The sequence below is a fragment of the Mauremys reevesii genome, linkage group 4 (assembly GCF_016161935.1).
Source record: "Mauremys reevesii isolate NIE-2019 linkage group 4, ASM1616193v1, whole genome shotgun sequence".
Lineage (NCBI taxonomy): Eukaryota > Metazoa > Chordata > Testudines > Geoemydidae > Mauremys > Mauremys reevesii.
The window spans coordinates 56,384,027-56,402,928 of record NC_052626.1 but is presented as its reverse complement, the minus strand read 5'-3'; the positions used below and the strand labels follow the sequence as shown (position 1 = coordinate 56,402,928).

General features: G+C 38.2%; 1 protein-coding gene across 5 annotated transcripts in view; it reads left to right on the top strand.

Moving 5' to 3' along the window:
- FMN1 (formin 1) overlaps positions 1-18,902 on the top strand; it is a 346,645-nt gene that overhangs the window by 188,027 nt on the left and 139,716 nt on the right. For all 5 annotated transcript variants that reach the window (XM_039536556.1, XM_039536557.1, XM_039536558.1 and 2 more), the window contains one exon: positions 17,792-17,879. In XM_039536556.1, coding sequence (XP_039392490.1) covers positions 17,792-17,879 — 88 coding nt within the window. The remainder of the gene's footprint in view (positions 1-17,791; positions 17,880-18,902) is intronic.

Genomic DNA, 18,902 nt, shown 5'->3' with positions numbered 1-18,902 from the left:
TTTCCTCTCCTACTATTACATAGCAGTAGCCATTAGTGAGGGCACCTAGGATGGCTCTGCCTCATTTTCGGTTACTTTGGTTGTCCAGCCTTTTCTCTGCAAGTAGAAGCCAGCAATAAGTGATCTGCTATTTCCCTATGGGGAACCAGCAACCTCTCTGCAGACAACCAGTGGTCTATGGGCCACAATTAGCGAACGGTGTGTGTAGAGTCAAGCCTTCTTGATTCCGGGCCATAAGAATGTAGGTTTAACTCTCACATTAGGAGCCAGGCTCTATACAGTCTATTTCGCTCTTGATTCAAGTATACATAGACATACAAATTATAAGTAATTGTATTTAAAGCAAAATAGCTGCATAGGTATTTGCTTTTTCATCCTTAGCTAGCTCAATCCAAATTGAGGTTTATGTTTAATCTTGGAAGATTTAATGTCATTGCAAGCATGAGGTCTGCAGCCATGTGAGCTGTTCAAGGGATCTTATAAAAGAATGATAAAAAATCCATGCCCCTTGTATTTATCCTAAAAGGCCCAGTACAGTTAAAGTGACAGTGCCATTAGACACTTTCAGATATATGCACAGTTGCCATATTATCTTATTTGTTACCCACGCTTTAAAAAATGGACACAAAAATATGATCTTAAAGTAAAATTAGGAGCCTGACAAAGAAGAAAGAGTGTTAGTCCATGAAGTGATTCACATTGTTTTGTTACTGCAGAAGTCTCATAACAATACATTATTATATATTATATGACATAAGCTCAGTTGAGTTTCCCTGATTTGAGCCACAAGAGGGCACCTTGGATATAATCCTTGCCTTTATCATACATAATTAGAAAAACAAAGAAGTTTGACAACCTCCAGATATTTAAAACATTTTTGATCAGAAATTATTTGTCTTAACACACTAATTAATCTAGTTATAAAGAGCACTTAACATTTATAACTCCAAATAATCTGTTAATAGAGAGGAAGATTGGTTTTATGATCTATATAAATGCATTTTAAGGATATTAAACTATTTGGGTTTTTACATGTTTACTATTATTATTTAACCTGGACAAACCTGTTCATATAAGAAATTCTTCCTATCCTATTTTACTTTATAAATCTTTAGAATATGAATGGTGTTCAATACTCAATTTCAGAAGTAAATCCAATTAGTACAATAGTGCAAATTCCTGATACCTGCTTTCTAAATCTGCTTTTGCATAGTCAGAGATTGAAAGGGGAGATTTATTCTACATTTCACTGAATTTGATCCATAAGAAAACATTTTACTATCTGGTTGGAAAATATAGACTTTAAAAGTCTCTTGAACATAGTGCTATGAACACAGGCTTTTATGAAGAAATTAGACAATTTTTTTACATTTATTTGTATTTCCTACTCCAACTCATACATGTAACATCCCTAAATTTCAAGTATGCTGGACCAAAATATGGAGAGCATTAGTCTTCTGTTCTGAAGAGCAAATACATATTCCTGTTCACTTCCTCACCGACCCCTTTTGGTAAAACAAAAACTGAATCCTAATTTGTTATGGCTAATACAGTAGTTCTTTGCTGTATTTTTTTCTTTACTCTTTGTCCAGAACCTAATTTCTAGTAGGATTACATACATACAGTATAGGTGGCAAATAATATGGTGCCCACCTTTTGTGGGAAACCTTATCTATTTTTTCACACACTATATGGTCCCTTGTTTATCTGGATGTATGAATGATTCTTCATTTGCATTTCAATGTAGTTCAACTTCAACTTTTATTTTTAAAAATATAGAATAGGGTTTACTGAGATTACTGAAACAAATAGAGTGTAAAAATATGGATGACATGAAAAACTAGGGTGAAAATACAAAAAAAACCCTCACTTGAGGAAGCAGATAAGAGATGAACTTTGGAAGTCACCCACCAGAATAAAAAAGTAAAAACTAGGGCTATCAAGCAATTAAAAAATGTAAAAGTGATTAATTGTGCTATTAAAAAATTAATCTTGATTAATTATGTGATTAATTGCACTGTTAATAATAGAATCCCATTTATTTAAATATTTTTGTATGTTTACTACATTTTCAAATGTATCTATTTCAATATTAACACAGAATACAAAGTGCACAGTGCTCACTTTATATTTATTTTTATTACAAGTATTTGCACTGTAAAAAAAAAAAACAACCCAAAAGAAATAGTATTTTTCAATTCACCTAATACAAGTACTGTAGTGCAATCTTTGTCGTAAAAGTGCAACTTATAAATGCAGATTTGTTTTTGTTACATAACTGCACTCAAAAACAAAACAATGTAAAACTTCAGAGGCTGCAAGTCCACCCAGTCCTATTTCTTGTTCAGCCGATCGCTCAGACAAACAAGTTTATTTACATTTACAGGAGATAATGCTGCCCGGTTCTTGTTCACAATGTCACCTGAAAGTGAGAACAGGTGTTTTCATGGCACTTTGTAACCGGCGTCACAAGATAGTTACATGCCAGATTCATATGTCCCTTCATGCTTCAAACACCATTCCATAGGACATGTGTCCTTGCTGATGACAAGTTCTACTTAATAACTATCCAAAGCAGTGTGGATCGACACATGTTCATTTTCATCATCCGAGTCAAATGACATCAGCAAAAGGTTAATTTCCTTTTTTTGGTGGTTTGGGTTCTGTAGTTTCTGCATCAGAGTGTTGCTCTTTTAAGATTTCTGAAAGCATACTCCACACCTCATCCATCTCAGATTTTGGAAGGCACTCCAGATTCTTAAACCTTGAGTCGAGTGATGTAGCCATCTTTAGAAATCTCACATTGGTACCTTCTTTTGCGTTTTGTCAAATTAGCAGTGAAAGTGTTCTTAAAATGAACATGTTCTGAGTCATCATCCGAGACTACTATAAAATGAAATATATGGCAGAATGCAGGTAAAACAGAGCAGGAGACATACAATTCTCCCCCAGGGAGTTCAGCCACAAGTTTAATTAACACTATTTTTTTAATGAGCGTCATCAGCATGGAAGCATGTCCTCTGGAATGGTAGCAGAAGCATGAAGGGGCATACGAATGTTTAGCATATCGGGCATGTAAATATCTTGCAAGGCTGGCTACAAAATTCCCATGTGAACGCCTGTTCTCACTTTCTGGTGACATTGTAAATAAGAAGTGGGCAGCATTATCTCCCATAAATGTAAACAAACTTGTTTGTCTTAGCGAATGGCTGAACGAGAAGTAGGATTGAGTGGACTTGTAGGCACTAAAGTTTTGCATTGGTTTGTTTTTGAGTGCAGTTATGTAACAAAAAAGATCTACGTTTGTAAATTGCACTTTCACAACAAAGAGACTGCACTACAGTACTTGTAAGAGGTGAATTTAAAAAGTTTCTTCCGTTTATCATTTTTACAGTGCAAATATTTGTAATAAAAATAATATAAAGTGAGCAGTGTACACTTTGTATTCTGTGTTGTAATTGAAATCAATATATTTGAAAATGTAGAAAAACATCCTAAAATATTTAATACATTTCAATTGGTATTCCATTGTTTAACAGTGCGATTAAAACTGCAATTAATTGTGATTTTTTTAAATCGTGATTAATGTTTTTAAGTTAATCATGTAAGTTAACTGTGATTAATTGATAGCCCTAGTAAAAATACATATTTTGATTCCCAGATCCCATATCTGGGGCTCTACTGAATTCATGGCCATGAAAAACACATAATAGATATTGAAATCTGGTCTTTTGTGTGCTTTTACCCTATACGATACAGATTTCATAGGGGAGACCAGCGTTTCTCAAATTGGGGGGTCCTGGCCCAAAAAGGGAGTTGCAGGGGGGTCACAAGGTTATCTTAGTGGGGACACGGTATTGCCTAGCCTTCCTTCTGCACCGACCTCAGAACTGGGCAGCTGGAGAGCGGTGGCTGCTGGCCAGGAACCCAGCTCTGAAGGCAGCACCTCACCAGCAGCTGTGCAGAAATAAGGGTGGCAATACCATATCATTAGTCTTTCTTATGCACTGCTGCTGACATCGGTTCTGCCTTCAGAGCTGGGCTTCCAGCCAGCAGCCACCACTCTCCAGCTGCTCAGATCAGAAGGCAGCGCTGCCGTCAGCAGCAGCGCAGAAGTAAGGGTAGCAGTACTGCAACCGCCCCTAGAATAACTCTCCCACAACTTCTTTTTGAATCAGGACCTACAATTACAACCCCATGAAATTTCAAATTTAGATAGCTGAAATCCTGAAATTTACAATTTTTAAAATCCCATGACCATGAAATTGACAAAATGGGTGGTGGACTTGGTAGCGCCCTACCCATATCCAGCCATTTATGCTGCTAGAATGTTATATGCAAGGCTGGTGCAACCACTAGGTGAACTAGGTGGTCGCCTAGGTCACCAAGTGGTTGGGGGCGCCAAAAAGCGGTGCCCTGGCTGGGCAGGGAGGAGCCGCCTTTCGGAGGCACTGGAGAGCCAGAGCGTCCTGCTTGCGGCGGCAAGCCCCAGCCATGGAGGAGCCAGCACAGCGCGGGAGGGCAGCAGCCCTGCAAAGGCGGCAGTGCTGCTAACAGGAAGCAGCTGCGCCCCCCGCCCCTCCTGCCCAGGCTGCAGCCCGGCGTCCCCCACCCCGGGGGCTCCTGCAGGCTGCAGCAGATGCATGTGGGCATTGGCCCCCATGCACCCCCCAGCTCCACCCTCACTGTACTTGGGTTCTGCGGCTCCCTGGCATGCGAGCTGCCGCCACTGCTGCCCCTCCTGCTGCCTCAGCACTCTGTGGGGGAGGGGCTGTGCGCCCAGCAGCATGTTTTGCCTCCACATGGAGCCAGCATCTGACCACCATGGGCATGGTAAAGGGAGTCCCGGGGGGCAGTCAGGGAGCAGGAGGAGAGTTGGATGAGTCGGGAGTTCTGGGGGGGTTTGTCGGGGCAGAGGTGTGGAGAGGGATCAGAGCAGTCAGGGGACACGGAGCAGGGGGGCGGTTGGATGTGTCCGGGTTTCGGGGGGGGGGTGTCTGGGGCGGGGAGTGGTTGGATGGGGTATGGGGACAGTTAGGGGTGGGATCCCAGAAGGGGGCAGTCAGGGGACAAGGAGAAGGGGGGGTTGAGAGTTCTGTGGGGGGCAGAAAATGACTTGCATTTGTGAACTGGCATATCCATAACGGTAAAATATTTTTAAAAATATAGGAAATTAGTAACAAGTTCATAGGCAAACATCATACACATGTACAACCCGAGAACTAAGTGCAATGGGCCTGCAATGGCCTATAAGACTGGAAGAATGCGGTTTATTTATAAATGTTGTAAAAAAAAAAAAAAGTATTCCGGCAAAACGCAAACAGTTTTACAGCCTTAAAGGGGAACCAACTTATGATCACATTATATCCCAATTCGCGTTATCGTGGGGCGCGTTATTGCAAGGTTTGACTGTATTGCCAGTCCTATTCGTGTTGTCCAAATAGTGCTGCACACAGTGCAGAAGAGACCATTATGATCATCTAGTCTGATTTCTTGCATAACATAGGCCATATAATTTTACACAGTAATTCCTGCATTGAGCCCAGTAACTTGTGGTGGAATTACAGTGTATCTTTTGGGGAAAAAATTCCTTGTATATGTACATGCAATTTTCAAAACACTTTATCAGTAATACTAAACTTTTAAAATACAAAAAAAAAGATTTTAGACGTTAACTGAAATCCTAGAACTAAAGCTTTTCTTATGTAAGGTTCCATGAGTCTCTGATAAATGGCTAGTTACCAGGCCACAGTACCACTTGAAAATCTTACAGACAGTTTGATCCCCTTGTATATTCTTGTGTTTTTCATTGTCTCTCTGAAATCCCAAATGTCTGCTGGCTAGCTCCAATGGATCAATCATGGTGGGCTCCTTGCAGTCCAACAGGGAGTTATTTTACTTAACAACAGTGTGGTGTGTTACTTGATGGTAATGGAAGGGTTATTGTGGATTTATGTAGAACTGTTAGTTCTTCTTTTTTCATTCCCCTTCCCACCCTCCCAAGACCTCAGGCCCCTTTATAAAATAACCCACCAGTCATATGTATCTAGTCAAACATTCACCTCCTGTTTGTCTCAGTGAATGCTTTACTAGTCTGGGCTTGAGAATCCCACAGTATCAGAGAGTACAGCACCTAATATTCTGATTAAAAAATAAACTTTTATACAGACTTCAGGAAAGATAGATTCTGAGTCTTCACTGCAGAAGCTGATGAGTTCATCTCAAAGATGTTTTCATCTTTTTAATTGATTCCTTGTGTTACTTCCGTAATTCCTTTTTCAAGTGCTAATGAACAATAAAATCATCTAGAACAAGATGCATTGTTGCTAGGGCTGTGGATTACAGGGTGGTGTGTGTTTTGTGTTTGGAGTATTTAGAAGACAATTTTAGATGCATAATTACACCTCTACCTTGATATAACGCTACCCAATATAACACGAATTCAGATATAACACGGTAAAGCAGTGCTCCGGGGGGGCGGGGCTGTGCACTCTGGTGGATCAAAGCAAGTTCGATATAACGCAGTTTCACCTACAACGCGGTAAGATTTTTTGGCTCCCGAGGACAGCATTATATCGAGGTAGACGTGTAACATGTAATTTAAGTAAAAATTTAAAATGTTCAAAATTGTATAATTGATTGGAGACCTCTGTGAAGAGAAAGAAGACCCAGAATAAGAAAAGGAGAGAATTTGTAGGTTTTTCAGTGATGCTAGTTAATTGAATCAGGTAAAGTAGATATGGATAGTTATTGATAAATTTACAGATTAAATTGACCTTGATTTTTTTTGCAAAAACAATAGCAAACCAGTAGAATTGGTTTAAAAAAAAAACTCTTGAAACATTTTTCAATTTAAAATACCATTTTGACTGAAACTGAAAACATTTAGCAAAAAAAGTCAGTCTAAAGTTACTTTTTTAAAATTTAAAATATTGATTTTTTTTTGAAAATTTTTTAACATTTATTTTCAAAAGCCAAAGCCATTCATTTAGCTCCCTTCCATGTATGTTTTATGAAACAGTCTTTAATGATATGATCACATGTTATTCTTCCCACCTTGTTCTGGGAATGAATCAGAGTTGTGTAGAGAAGAGAGCAGTTGACTGTAGGACCTCTGTCTCTTTTGTTGCAAAAGTTGGAAGATGTATAATGAATGAGATGAGAGAGAGGAGACAGTCTCATTGTTAAGACAGTTGAATGTCACCCTAAAGAACTGGATTCTATCTCTTCCTCTGCCACAGAGTTCCCGTGTAATGCTGGGCAAGTCAGTTAAACAAAACTTCTTTGAGTGCTGGTCTCTGTGATTATTCACTATGGGTGCATATGTGCCCTCCATGCGCCTGGGACTGGAAATTATTCTATAGCAATGTCCATTGTTCCATGCCTCCTCATGCTTCCATCTGATGGCATAAAACATGTCATGGACTGACCACCCCACCCCACCCCCAGTTCTTTTTCCAAAACATCCGCTTCTCCCCTTCCTCTGGCACTGCCAGATACTCCGTGCCTGGAATGGATGCAGCCAGAGAATGTACAAAGAAGACCTTGATGGTACCAGGAGCTCACAGTGTCCTGAATCTGTGCCTAGATAGACTGCCACCAATGCCTGAGCCTCATAAGGACAGAAGGGATCATTCTCCCCCTGCTTTGATAGTACTGCCTCTACACAGACCTTCCACCTCTAAAACAGGACAGACAGTCCTGACAAAGCCCGGGAGACTGGACAGTTCACCTAAGGCTGGTCCTCCGTATGCTGTCCTGGGGGACTTGGCTGTCTATGTGGACCTGGAATCCCTGATTTTGCAGAGCTGTTGTGGGAGGTCCCACTCTGTCGACCCAACAGTTGCTGGTATGGGAACCTAGCTGGGAACTGGTGGCTCAACTTCAGTCTCTTTCCCACCCACCTGCTCCTACCTTCTGTCTGATGTAATCAGATCCCACAGTACCCCAGTTCCACGGATAGAACATGAGGAGGTCTATTCATCAGATTCCTAAGGAGACTGTCCAGAATTCCACCCTCAAGGTCCTAGACATACTCCAGGCTTTGGGTCAATCTAAAGTGGTACTCCTGATTAATGCGGTTACCATGGAACCTGCCAGATTGGTCTAGTGAACACCTGTGCCCTGACCCCAAAGAGGGCTGAGAAACATTTATTTGTTCCCCTCCAAGGAAGCATCATTTTTATGTTTCCACCTTAACCCTATTTTCCTGGTGGTGCGGGTGGGTACAGAACAAAGTCACCCCACCAAACAGAGATTCTAAGTGACTTAGACCCCTTTGGAAGGAAGCTGGTGTTCTTTTAGCTAGCTTAGCACTGCAGATAGCAAACTACTATCCTTTAATGTCCAGGTGTAACTTTTTGAATTACAGAAAGCTATCAGAATTTGTGAACAAGCTCTGTCATGAATGCAGATCTCAGTTCCGGGACATCCAGGATGAAGAAAAGCCAGTTGCATGAACTTCCCTCCAGGCATCTCTTGATGCCGCTGACACAACAACACTCTTCATGGCTGCCTTGATAGTCATAAATAAATAAACGGAGATATACCTATCTCATAGAACTGGAAGGGACCTTGAAAGGTCATCAAGTCAAGTCCAGTCCCCTGCCTTCACTAGTAGGACCAAGTACTGTCCCTGACATTTTCTTTTTGCCCCAGATCCCTAAATGGCTCCCTCAAGGACTGAGCTCACAACCCTGGGTTTAGCAGGCCAATTCTCAAATCATTGAGCTATCCCTCGCTACATGCTCCATATGGTACTCCATCGACTTGACTTCACTTCTCTTCCATCTGCCAACCCCCCTACCCTGCCCCTCTTCAGGGACTGCTCTCATGAGAACCTGCTATGACAGGAAATAGACTGTCTTCTACTCTTGATTACTATACAATCGGTTCCCACCGATGCATCACAGAGGGAAAGTGTTTTATTCCAGGTATTTCCTGGTTCCAAAAGAAAAGAACAATATATATTGAATAATTACGTGAGCACTGTCCATTCTGTGCACAGAATGAGTCAGGGTTCCTGTGGAAAAATTAGTATGTGCTCATGTAATTAAAGACTATCATATTGCATATACCCAAGGAGGCACTTCCTAACTTTTGAGTGCTTGACTTTCCAACCTTAATAAGGTACTTTTAACATTATTTTTGTGTAATTAGATACAAAACAGTATGTAATGTCTATACAGAATACACCTTAAAATGCATTGTTTATAATTTCAGCAAGGCAGTTCTGATTTGTTAAATTTACTGGTAATGTATGGGTTGAAAGGAAGAAAAGTGCTTGAAGCCAAACTCTTCATCTGAAAGACTCTGAACTTTGGTGCATTGGGAGGTAGGATTTTATATCCTAATCCAGATCCAAAGTCCTCAGCTTTGTCACACTGTAAATACCTGGACAAAAATCAAGAAGTTGGGAAGTTTGGGATAAATATTTGGATCTAAACATTTTCTCCCAGCTCATACCTAGTTTGAAGATACGTTAAGTATTTTAGAAGTGTTTGTATAATCAAAAGGATGTGGTGTTTTTGATAAGCATGTCTTTTGGGTCAAAGATAAGGTTGTTTGGGGGGAGATAAAGTGAATGTATTTACTGTAAGGGTTCTACAGTCTTAAGGTAAAATACTCAAAATCATCTAGGTCCCACTTTCAAAAGTGACTTAGGGACTTATGAGCCTAAGTGTTACTGAAAATTGGTGGGATTTAACCTCGGAAATGGTTAAATCGGTTTTGAAAATGGAATTTAGGTATTTTTGAAAATTTTACCATTTATCCAACCATTGCCTTCTCTGATTGTTTCTATATTTTGTAAGGCTTAACTTTTATTATAACTTTCTTTGCATGTAGCTTTTGTAGCAACTCTCTATTACCTATCTCTATTAATATTATGTTGACACAGTTATTTGTCTGGAAATTTTATTATTTTTTAAAGAAATATTATGTTATACTGAAAGTATAAGAAGACTTCAGCCATAATGTTTGGTGTGTAGACAAGTTTTTGCACTATGAACAGATTCCACACATGAACTTTTAAGTGCATAAGTGTTTATGAACTGAAAAGAATTGAGTATATAAAAGTTAATGTCTATAATACTGAAAAGACTTCAACTGTAATTTTAAAAAAACACCAATTTTGACTGAATTTTAATGGTATTTGAACACCTGTCTTCTTTAGGTTCCTTTGGAAATCCTAGACTTCATAGATGTATGCCAGGCTTACAACTCCTCAGAGATATCTGCCACACCTGCAGTCTCCCAACATGCTCTTATAGGACTAGCAAGCCTTGCATAGACTCTTTCATATGTTGGATTTAAGCACCTAAAACTTTATATACTGCAAGATCCTAGTTCTCCCCTCACACCAAACTGTCATTGGCCTTTGTCTGCCTCTTAACAGACCTAATCCATGCAGTTTGCAAACTGATGCATTGCTTTGAAGCCACCCCACCCCCCCATCTTGTGGGAGTTGCACAGCCCAGACTTGTTGCCCTACACTTGATTTCTGCTGTAAAGTCAGAGGTGGCTGGAAGGAAAATAGAACTAGGAAACTGACTTTGAGATGCAGTAAAAAAATGGGCTCAGCAAGCATCAAACTACAATGCCATGTCTCCTGAAAGACGTGTTTTAGAAGACAAGTGCTTCAGTGTAATGTGCAGTGTATGCATTCTTTATATCTTAACGTTACTAAGGCTAGATATATTTTAAAGTATGTGTTTGTCTTCCCTATATTTCTGAGGATTTACCAGGAAGATAGTCATCCTTATAGAAGCTAGTATTTTCTATACTAGTTCAAGGAACAGTATGGCAGGAAGTACCTGATGCCACTGTTTCTTCATCTTACAAAGAAAATGGGTAAATGTCAGGTAATTTGTGTCACGTGTATGATCTAAATGAAGGTCCATCAATCATTTTTGGTCCCTCAGTGCAATGATTATCATATCAAAGACACAGAATGACAGTGAGGATAATAACTTTTCTGTTGTCTATTATCTCTAACTGGCTTCAAGTAATTATTAACATATGTTCTCATTTAACATGTGTCAATATTTTGAATGAAGAGCATTATTTAAGTTTAAAGGATATATCTGTCAGCAAATTTTCTATCTATTAAATGAGAAATTATGATTACTTCATTTTGTGGTTCTGCAAGAAAGGCAGATATTGCAGAAATAGTTGTCTGCTTCACAGGGTTGAAACACAAGGGTCGTCTTCAACTTTCAACATAGAAATAATAAACAGTGTTTGAGCAGAAGAATTCTGGTGAATGTTCCTCCCAGCCACTCTTCCTTTCTCTCCATCCATTGTACAGTGTGGAGAAGAGTGCATTCCTTTAGTTACCACCAAGTTATACACTCACATAGGGTGTAGGATATACCCTTTAGCATAGACAGGAACCATTAATTTTTGGTAATTTTACAAATTTAATCTGCTATGAAGAAAAGCTCTGTGTAGCTCAAAAGCTTTTATCATTTACCAACAGAGGTTGGTCCAATAAAAGATATTACCCCACCCACCTCTCTATACTATATCAAGCAAGTGCAAATAATAACAGGAGATTTTCCCCTACTGTATTTAATTTAAAATTAAATGCCTCCTGAAGCACTTTAAAATATAGATCAAAATATAAAAACAAAATGGCTTTTCATAATTTTGCTTGAAATGTATTATTCAAATAGGGACAAATCCTGCCTTACTTTGAGCAGAGGGAGAAGACATTGTGGCTGATGCTTTATATCCTATAGAAATCCCATGAGCACATACTGGGGGAGGAGGGAGTTGATGGCATTGTGGAGTATACTTAGCTGTAACTCTGAGGTGGGTTTCAGTAGGCTCCTAAAAAATGCTTGGGGATAATTGCAGTATACAAGCTAAATGGCTGGGTATGGGTGTTGGACATTATGGTCTGCAGGCCAGCATGTTAGCGAGACTTTCTCCCAACGCATTTGAGTGTCATGGAAAGAACCAGTATAGGGAAGGACTTTGCCTTTATTTGCTTAATTAAACTTAATCTTTGCAAAAAGAACAGGAGTATTTGTGGCACCTTAGAGACTAACAAATTTATTTGAGCATAAGCCCACGAAAGCTTATGTTCAAATAAATTTGTTAGTCTGTAAGGTGCCACAAGTACTCCTGTTCTTTTTGTGGATACAGACTAACATGGCTGCTACTCTGAAACCTGTCATTAATCTTTGCAGTTTTATGTACCACAAAGTGTCAGGGACAAAATTTGACAGAACAATGATGTTTGTCATGTAACATTTAATGGGATGCATTTCTGGCTGCATTAAAGAAACACCCGTTAGTGGGGATGTCAAAATAATTTAGATAAATGTATTCAAGCATGAGTACGTATCCACTTTTACAGTAGATGGTAGATATTAGAGAGACATACAAAGAACGCTTTGCATCAAATCAAGTAGCCTAATAATAATTTTTAAATGGCCAGTCAGTAGAAGCCACTTAGGGCAAATTATGTTATGGATCAGGGGATAGACTGAATAAGACAGCAGCAGCAGTCACATTCTTGTCATTGAGCCAGAAGATGCTGCATCTATTTCAGTGATGTGTTTATTCTCTAGAGGAGAGACAGACTGTTGGCTGCCATGTCCAGTCTTAGACAGACTCTGCCAGCTGGCAGAATAGCATCAGCTAACAGCTAGGAAGTCAGCTGCTTACCTGTCATTGCCAGCCGTAGTCAAGAGACGCAGACTGTTGAGAGGTGATTCATGCCAGGTCATCTTTAACAAACATAGACTAAATACAACAATGGTGCCTTTGCAAAGTTCTATTTCATTACCTTGTGCTTTTTAATAAGTTAGAGAAGTGATGTGTCCTCCTTGCATCTGTTTTCTATATAAAATTCTCAAATAGAGTTTATACTCTGCTGCCAGCACCCTCCCGAAACTGACCATAATTTGAGGCAAAGGAGATGCCACAGAAAATATATTCCCTATTTCTAATATTGATTGCATCTGGTTGTTGAAAAAGGTCCCTAATTCTTCATTGGTTTCAAATTCTGACAACAAAATTCCTTATGCAATTACATAGCAATACAACTGTATTTTTAATATGTTTTGTATGTCCTACTTGAGCTATTCTACTGTCTTATTGTTACCATTTTTGCTGTCTAATGAATAAAATATTAGCCTTTAGTCACACAGATTTGGTTTGGCTGAAGTTATTTCAAGTAATCTTGGTCTAGTCTGATCTATGGTAATTGTGACCATGTGTACTTATTTCCATACAGATTTTTAGAAACAATAGGAATCTCTATTTTTTTAAATGTACCATTGCAAATAATTTTAATTTTTTTACAAAAGTTACAAGAAGAAAAATTAGCCACGTGAACTAATTTGATCATATCTGGAGAGCATATCAACACTTTTCTGAAGTACCCTAATGTATTAATTTTAAATGTCATATTATCTGTATGAGGTATAGTCTGGAAAGGTTTTACCTCAAACTAGGCATGTCTAATGGGGTTTATGACAACATATGAATTTGACCCTGAACAGGGTCAACCTTGAGGTCAGTGAATGCTATACAAATTGCATACTAGTCAAGCCTATAATTATCCCTGTTAGAAGTTAATGTGCTACCTAGTTTAGCAGATTCATGTACAGCTTCAAAAATGATCATTATATACTGGGTACTTTCTAACATTTACAAAGAATCACATTTTACAGGAGGTGACGTATGCAAAGTATTCATATACAGTGACTTGTAGCCAAGTAATTTTGTATGTTTGTATATTTGGGGAATTCAGAACATGGATTCTGTCTAGTTCGAACAAAACATATAGAATAAGAATACAAAGTTATCGTAATTAATTTTAATAGCTAACATACGGTATCGTAAATATAGTGTATAAAGACTTTCAGGATATGTTTTATTTGCAGTGCTGGCATAAAATATGCTATATGTAGCATAACTAGCATTCATTAAATTGTGTGGTGAGCCTCTACTGCATGGTCATAAGTAGCTTGTAAGATCCTTGTTGGAGGCACCATATATTGTTGTTTGTTTGTGAAGTGTCTGGCACACTTTTAGCACTTGATAAATAATAATTAACTCTGTATTTATTCAGACAAGTTTCCCAACTCCCATTTCACTTCTATATTTGTAATTGGCTGAGTGGCTGTTCTGCTAAATGTCCCTGAATGGGCCCATAAGATAGGAGTATTGCAGTAAACAATTGTATGAATTAGTATGAGGTTTTTAAAACCATATTGTACTCTGCAGTTTTCATTATTGTGAGAGCCACTAAAATATATTATTGGGATAACAAAACTTATATCATGATTTTGGGGGTTGGAAAAGTTTAACTTTGTTTTGATTTATATTTGAATGTGTCTGTTGGTGGGATTAAAATTCAGTTTCTCACAGTATTTCCCCAGACATACTGTGCTGGAAACCTCTATTAAGCATTTATTTGTGCAAGTTTCCAGCCTTGTTGAAATCTAGATTGAAGAGAGGCTGATTTTGGTGAAGTGTTTGAATTTTCAAATTAATTAATGAGTGATGGTTCTGAGCCAAGACCCTGGATATGAAATGCTTCCTGAATTTTGAGGAAGTTCATCTCTGGATCTGAATTTTGTGACTTGTTCCTGTCAAATCTCTCTAATGGTACAAACCAAACCACAGATACAAACATCGCAAAACTTGGGTGAAGTTCGGCTTCAAATCCTAATTTTGCATCTCAGGTCTATCTGTGCCATCAGCTGAACTAAACCTCCAAAACTGTGAAGGTTCACCTTTCAGTATTTTATGTATGTACCTATCCCCACTCTGAGGTAATACATACCTGAATATGGATCTTTTGTTCATTTTAATATGCTAACATCGCTCCCACACACACACATACACACACAAAAATAGTTTGAGCTCAACACAGAGCACTAACATGTATGATCTGATATTCAAAAGATGGTCAAAGTCCTTCACTCCTCCTGGGATTTGGCGACAGATGCTCAGTTGTCATTGGAAAGAAGAACTTTTCAGCAATCTGAGTGTTTTAGGAGCTGTGTTGAGAAGGAGCAATAGGAAAAGCCATCAGCTTTCTTTGATCAAGAAGAACATGTGTTGGGAAGTGAGGACTTGAGGATGGGTTGTAGTGAAATTAAAATTATCAGGTCACCTGAGGGCTTTGAGATGTACTCAGAATTAGGGCTGTCAAGTGATTAAAAAAATTAATTGCAATTAATCGCACTGTTAAATAATAGAATACCTTTTATTTAAATGTATTTGGATGTTTTCTACATTTTCAAATATATTGATTTCAATTACAACACAGAATACGAAGTGTACAATGCTCACTTTATATTTATTTTTTTATTACAAGTATTTGCACTGAAAAAACAAAATAAATAGTATTTTTTCAATTCACCTAATACAAGTACTGCAGTGCAATCTCTTTATCGTGAAAGTTGAACTTTACAAATGTAGAATTATGTACAAAACATAAGAACAGCCATACTGGGTCAGACCAAAGGTCCATCTAGCCCAGTATCCTGTCTTCCAACAGTAGTCAATGCCAGGTGCCCCAGATGGAATGAACAGATTTGGGTATCACCAAGTGATCCATTCCCTGTCGCCCATTCCCAGCTTCTGGCAAACAGAGACATGGGACACCATCTGGGCTAATAGCCATTGATGGACCTATCCTCCATGAACTTATCTAGTTGTTTTTTGAACCCTCTTACAGTCTTGGCCTTCACAACATCCTCTGGCAAAGAGTTCCACAGATTGACTGTGTGTTGTGTGAAGAAATATATCCTTTTGCTTGTTTTAAACCTGCTGCATATTAATTTCATTTGGTGACCCCTAGTTCTTGTGTTATGAGAAGGAGCAAATAACACTCCCTTATTTACTTTCTCAACACCAATCATGATGTTATAGACCTCTATCATATCCCCCCTTAGTTGTCTCTTTTCCAAACTTCAAAGTCCCAGTTTTATTAATCTCTCCTCATATGGAAACCATTCCATACCCCTAATGAAAATTTTAGAGCCTGCAAGTCCACTCAGTCCTACTTCTTGTTCAGCCAATCGCTCAGACAAACAAGTTTCTTTACATTTGCAGGAGATAATGCTTTCCCACTTCTTGTTTACAATGTCACCTAAAAGTGAGAACAGATGTTCTCATGGCACTGTTGTAGCTGGTGTTGCAAGATATTTACATGCCAGATGCATTAAAGATTCATATGTCTCTTCATGCTTCAACCACCATTCCAGGGGACATGCATCCATGTTGATGATGGGTTCTGCTCGATAACAATCCAAAGCAGTGCGGACTGACGCATGTTCATTTTCGTTATCTGAGTCAGATACTACTAGCAGAAGATTGATTTTCTTTTTTGGTAGTTCAGGTTCTGTAGTTTCCGCATCAGAGTGTTGCTCTTTTAAGACTTCTGAAAGCATGCTCCATACCTTGTCTCGCTCACATTTTGGAAGGCACCTCATATTTTTAAAACTTGGGTCAAGTGCTGTAGCTATCCTTAGAAATCTCACATTAGTACCTGTTTTGCATTTTGTGAAATCTGCAGCAAAAGTGTTCTTAAAATGAACAACATGTGCTGGGTCATCATCAGAGACTGCTATAACATGAAATACATGGCAGAATGTGGGTAAAACAGAGGAGGGGACATACAATTGTCCCCCAAGGAGTTCAGTCACAAATTTAATTAACGCTTTATTTTTTAATGAGCGTCATCAGCATGGAAGCATGTCCTCCTGAATGGTGGCCAAAGCATGAAGGGGCAAACGAATGTTTATCATATCTGGCACACAAATATCTTGCAATGCCACCTACAAAAATGCCATCCAAATGCCTGTTCTCACTTTCTGGTAACATTGTAAATAAGAAGAGGGCAGCATTATCTCCTGAAAATGTAAACAAGCTTGTTTGTCTTAGCGATTAGTTGAACAAGAAGTAGGACTGAGTGGACTTGTAGGCTCTGAAGTTGTAAATGTTTTTGGTTTTGAGTGCAATTATATAACAAAAACAAACTACATTTGTAAGTTGCACTTTCACGACGAAGAGATTGCACTACAGTACTTGTATGAGGTGAATAGAAAAATACTATTTATTTTGTTTATTTTTACAGTGCAAATATTTGTAACAAAAAATAATATACACTTTGATTTCAATTACAACACAGAATACAATATATATGAAAATGTAGAAATACATTCAAAATATTTAATACATTTCAATTGGTATTCTATTGTTTAACAGTGCAATTAAAACTGCAATTAATCACCATTAATTTTTTAATGGTGATTAATTTTTTTTAGTTAATTGCATGAGTTAACTGCAATTAATCAACAGTCCTACTCAAAATATCTCACACTACTGCACCACATTCTCCTGATGGGGGTAAGTGGAAAGAATATGCATTTCTTGAATAAAGATCTGATGTGGGTTTCTCTTACTGGTAGACAGTATCCTACAAATAAAGGATGATCTTTCCTTACTGGTGCTGGTATGAACTACATTTTGGAACTGGGTTGTATTTACTACCGTTATTTGAAGTCCAAGTTTTGTGGTCCCTTTTGAACTGAAAAGTTTAAATAATTTGAAGAAGCTGATGTCTTGTCACCGATATACGTGGCTACAGAAGGCCAGGAGAAGATTGAGATTGTCATAGCTTTATATCACATTTAAATAATAAAAAGGGTTGAGCAGCATTCAGTTTAACTCACAAATTAGCATTTCTAGCTCTTCTTGTATAACAAAAGCTTTTGTAGATTGGTAATTTTGACTACAATAGCATTTTGTTTTATAATTCCAGATTATCAAACTGCTGGATGGAAAGCGATCTCAAACTGTAGGAATTTTGATATCCAGTTTGCACCTGGAAATGAGGGATATTCAACAAGGTGAGAGTTACAAAACTTTTGATATAACTTATTTACATGGAAATTTTCTTTTATCTTTTCTTAAAGTGAATGAAAGTGGGTGCTTTTATGTGTGTTCCTTTTTTGGTGTCAGCATAATAATGAGAAAAAGTAGAATTAGTTTTCCAACTAAGCACATGTGAGTGAATATGTAAGTGAACAGTTGCTGTTGCTAACTTAATCTGAAATTTAAACCCCGCCCTTTCCCCTGGTAATTAATTGACTTTAGATTTTGATTTTATATGTCACATCCAGTGTTATGATTTTAGTGTTGTGTTTTTCATGTATAACTGTTTTGGATTTTAAGAGTGGTTCTATCGGATTGCCTTCTATATGCCTGTTTATGTTGGCTCCCTTCTTTGTTTCCTCTTCTCCTTCTCCCTCTTCCCCATCCCTATCCCCAAAGGCCCTCAGCTCAGGGAAGCTCAAGTGAGAACTTAGAAATAATATTTTGAGTTTGTTAGGTGTTTAATTTTTTGCTTCGATGGCAGTATAAAAAACTTATCCAAAAGTGAAAATACCAAAACCATATGACAACAAGAGGGATGGACACTGAGCTGTACATTTTCAAGTGATGGGAACTGTTCTGAGCACAAGTCCTATTATTGATAGAAATGAGCCAAAGCAGCTTGGAAAAAATGTATCTGTCTCTGACTGTAGAGTTTTCAGGGGACGCAGATAGATCAGGTATTTTGGTGCTTGTGCTACATATTAAAAAGGACACTGTTTAGGTAATTTTCGTATTTTAAAAAGCTTTTTACTGTTGTTTAAAATAACTGCTGGAAAGTTCCAAATTGAAGACTGCTTTCTTGCGTGTGATGGAGGGAAAACAATGGCAAAGACTGGCTTGGAATTGTGGGGTCTTGAGATGCTGCTGGCATTGATTATTATTAATTTTAGAACAGCCTTGGAGCATTCTAGCTTTTTTTAAAAAAAACAAGGGCTTACAGATGGTTACAAGAAGAAGAAAGAAATGAGGCAAAACTTTGAGCCTTCCCATAATGT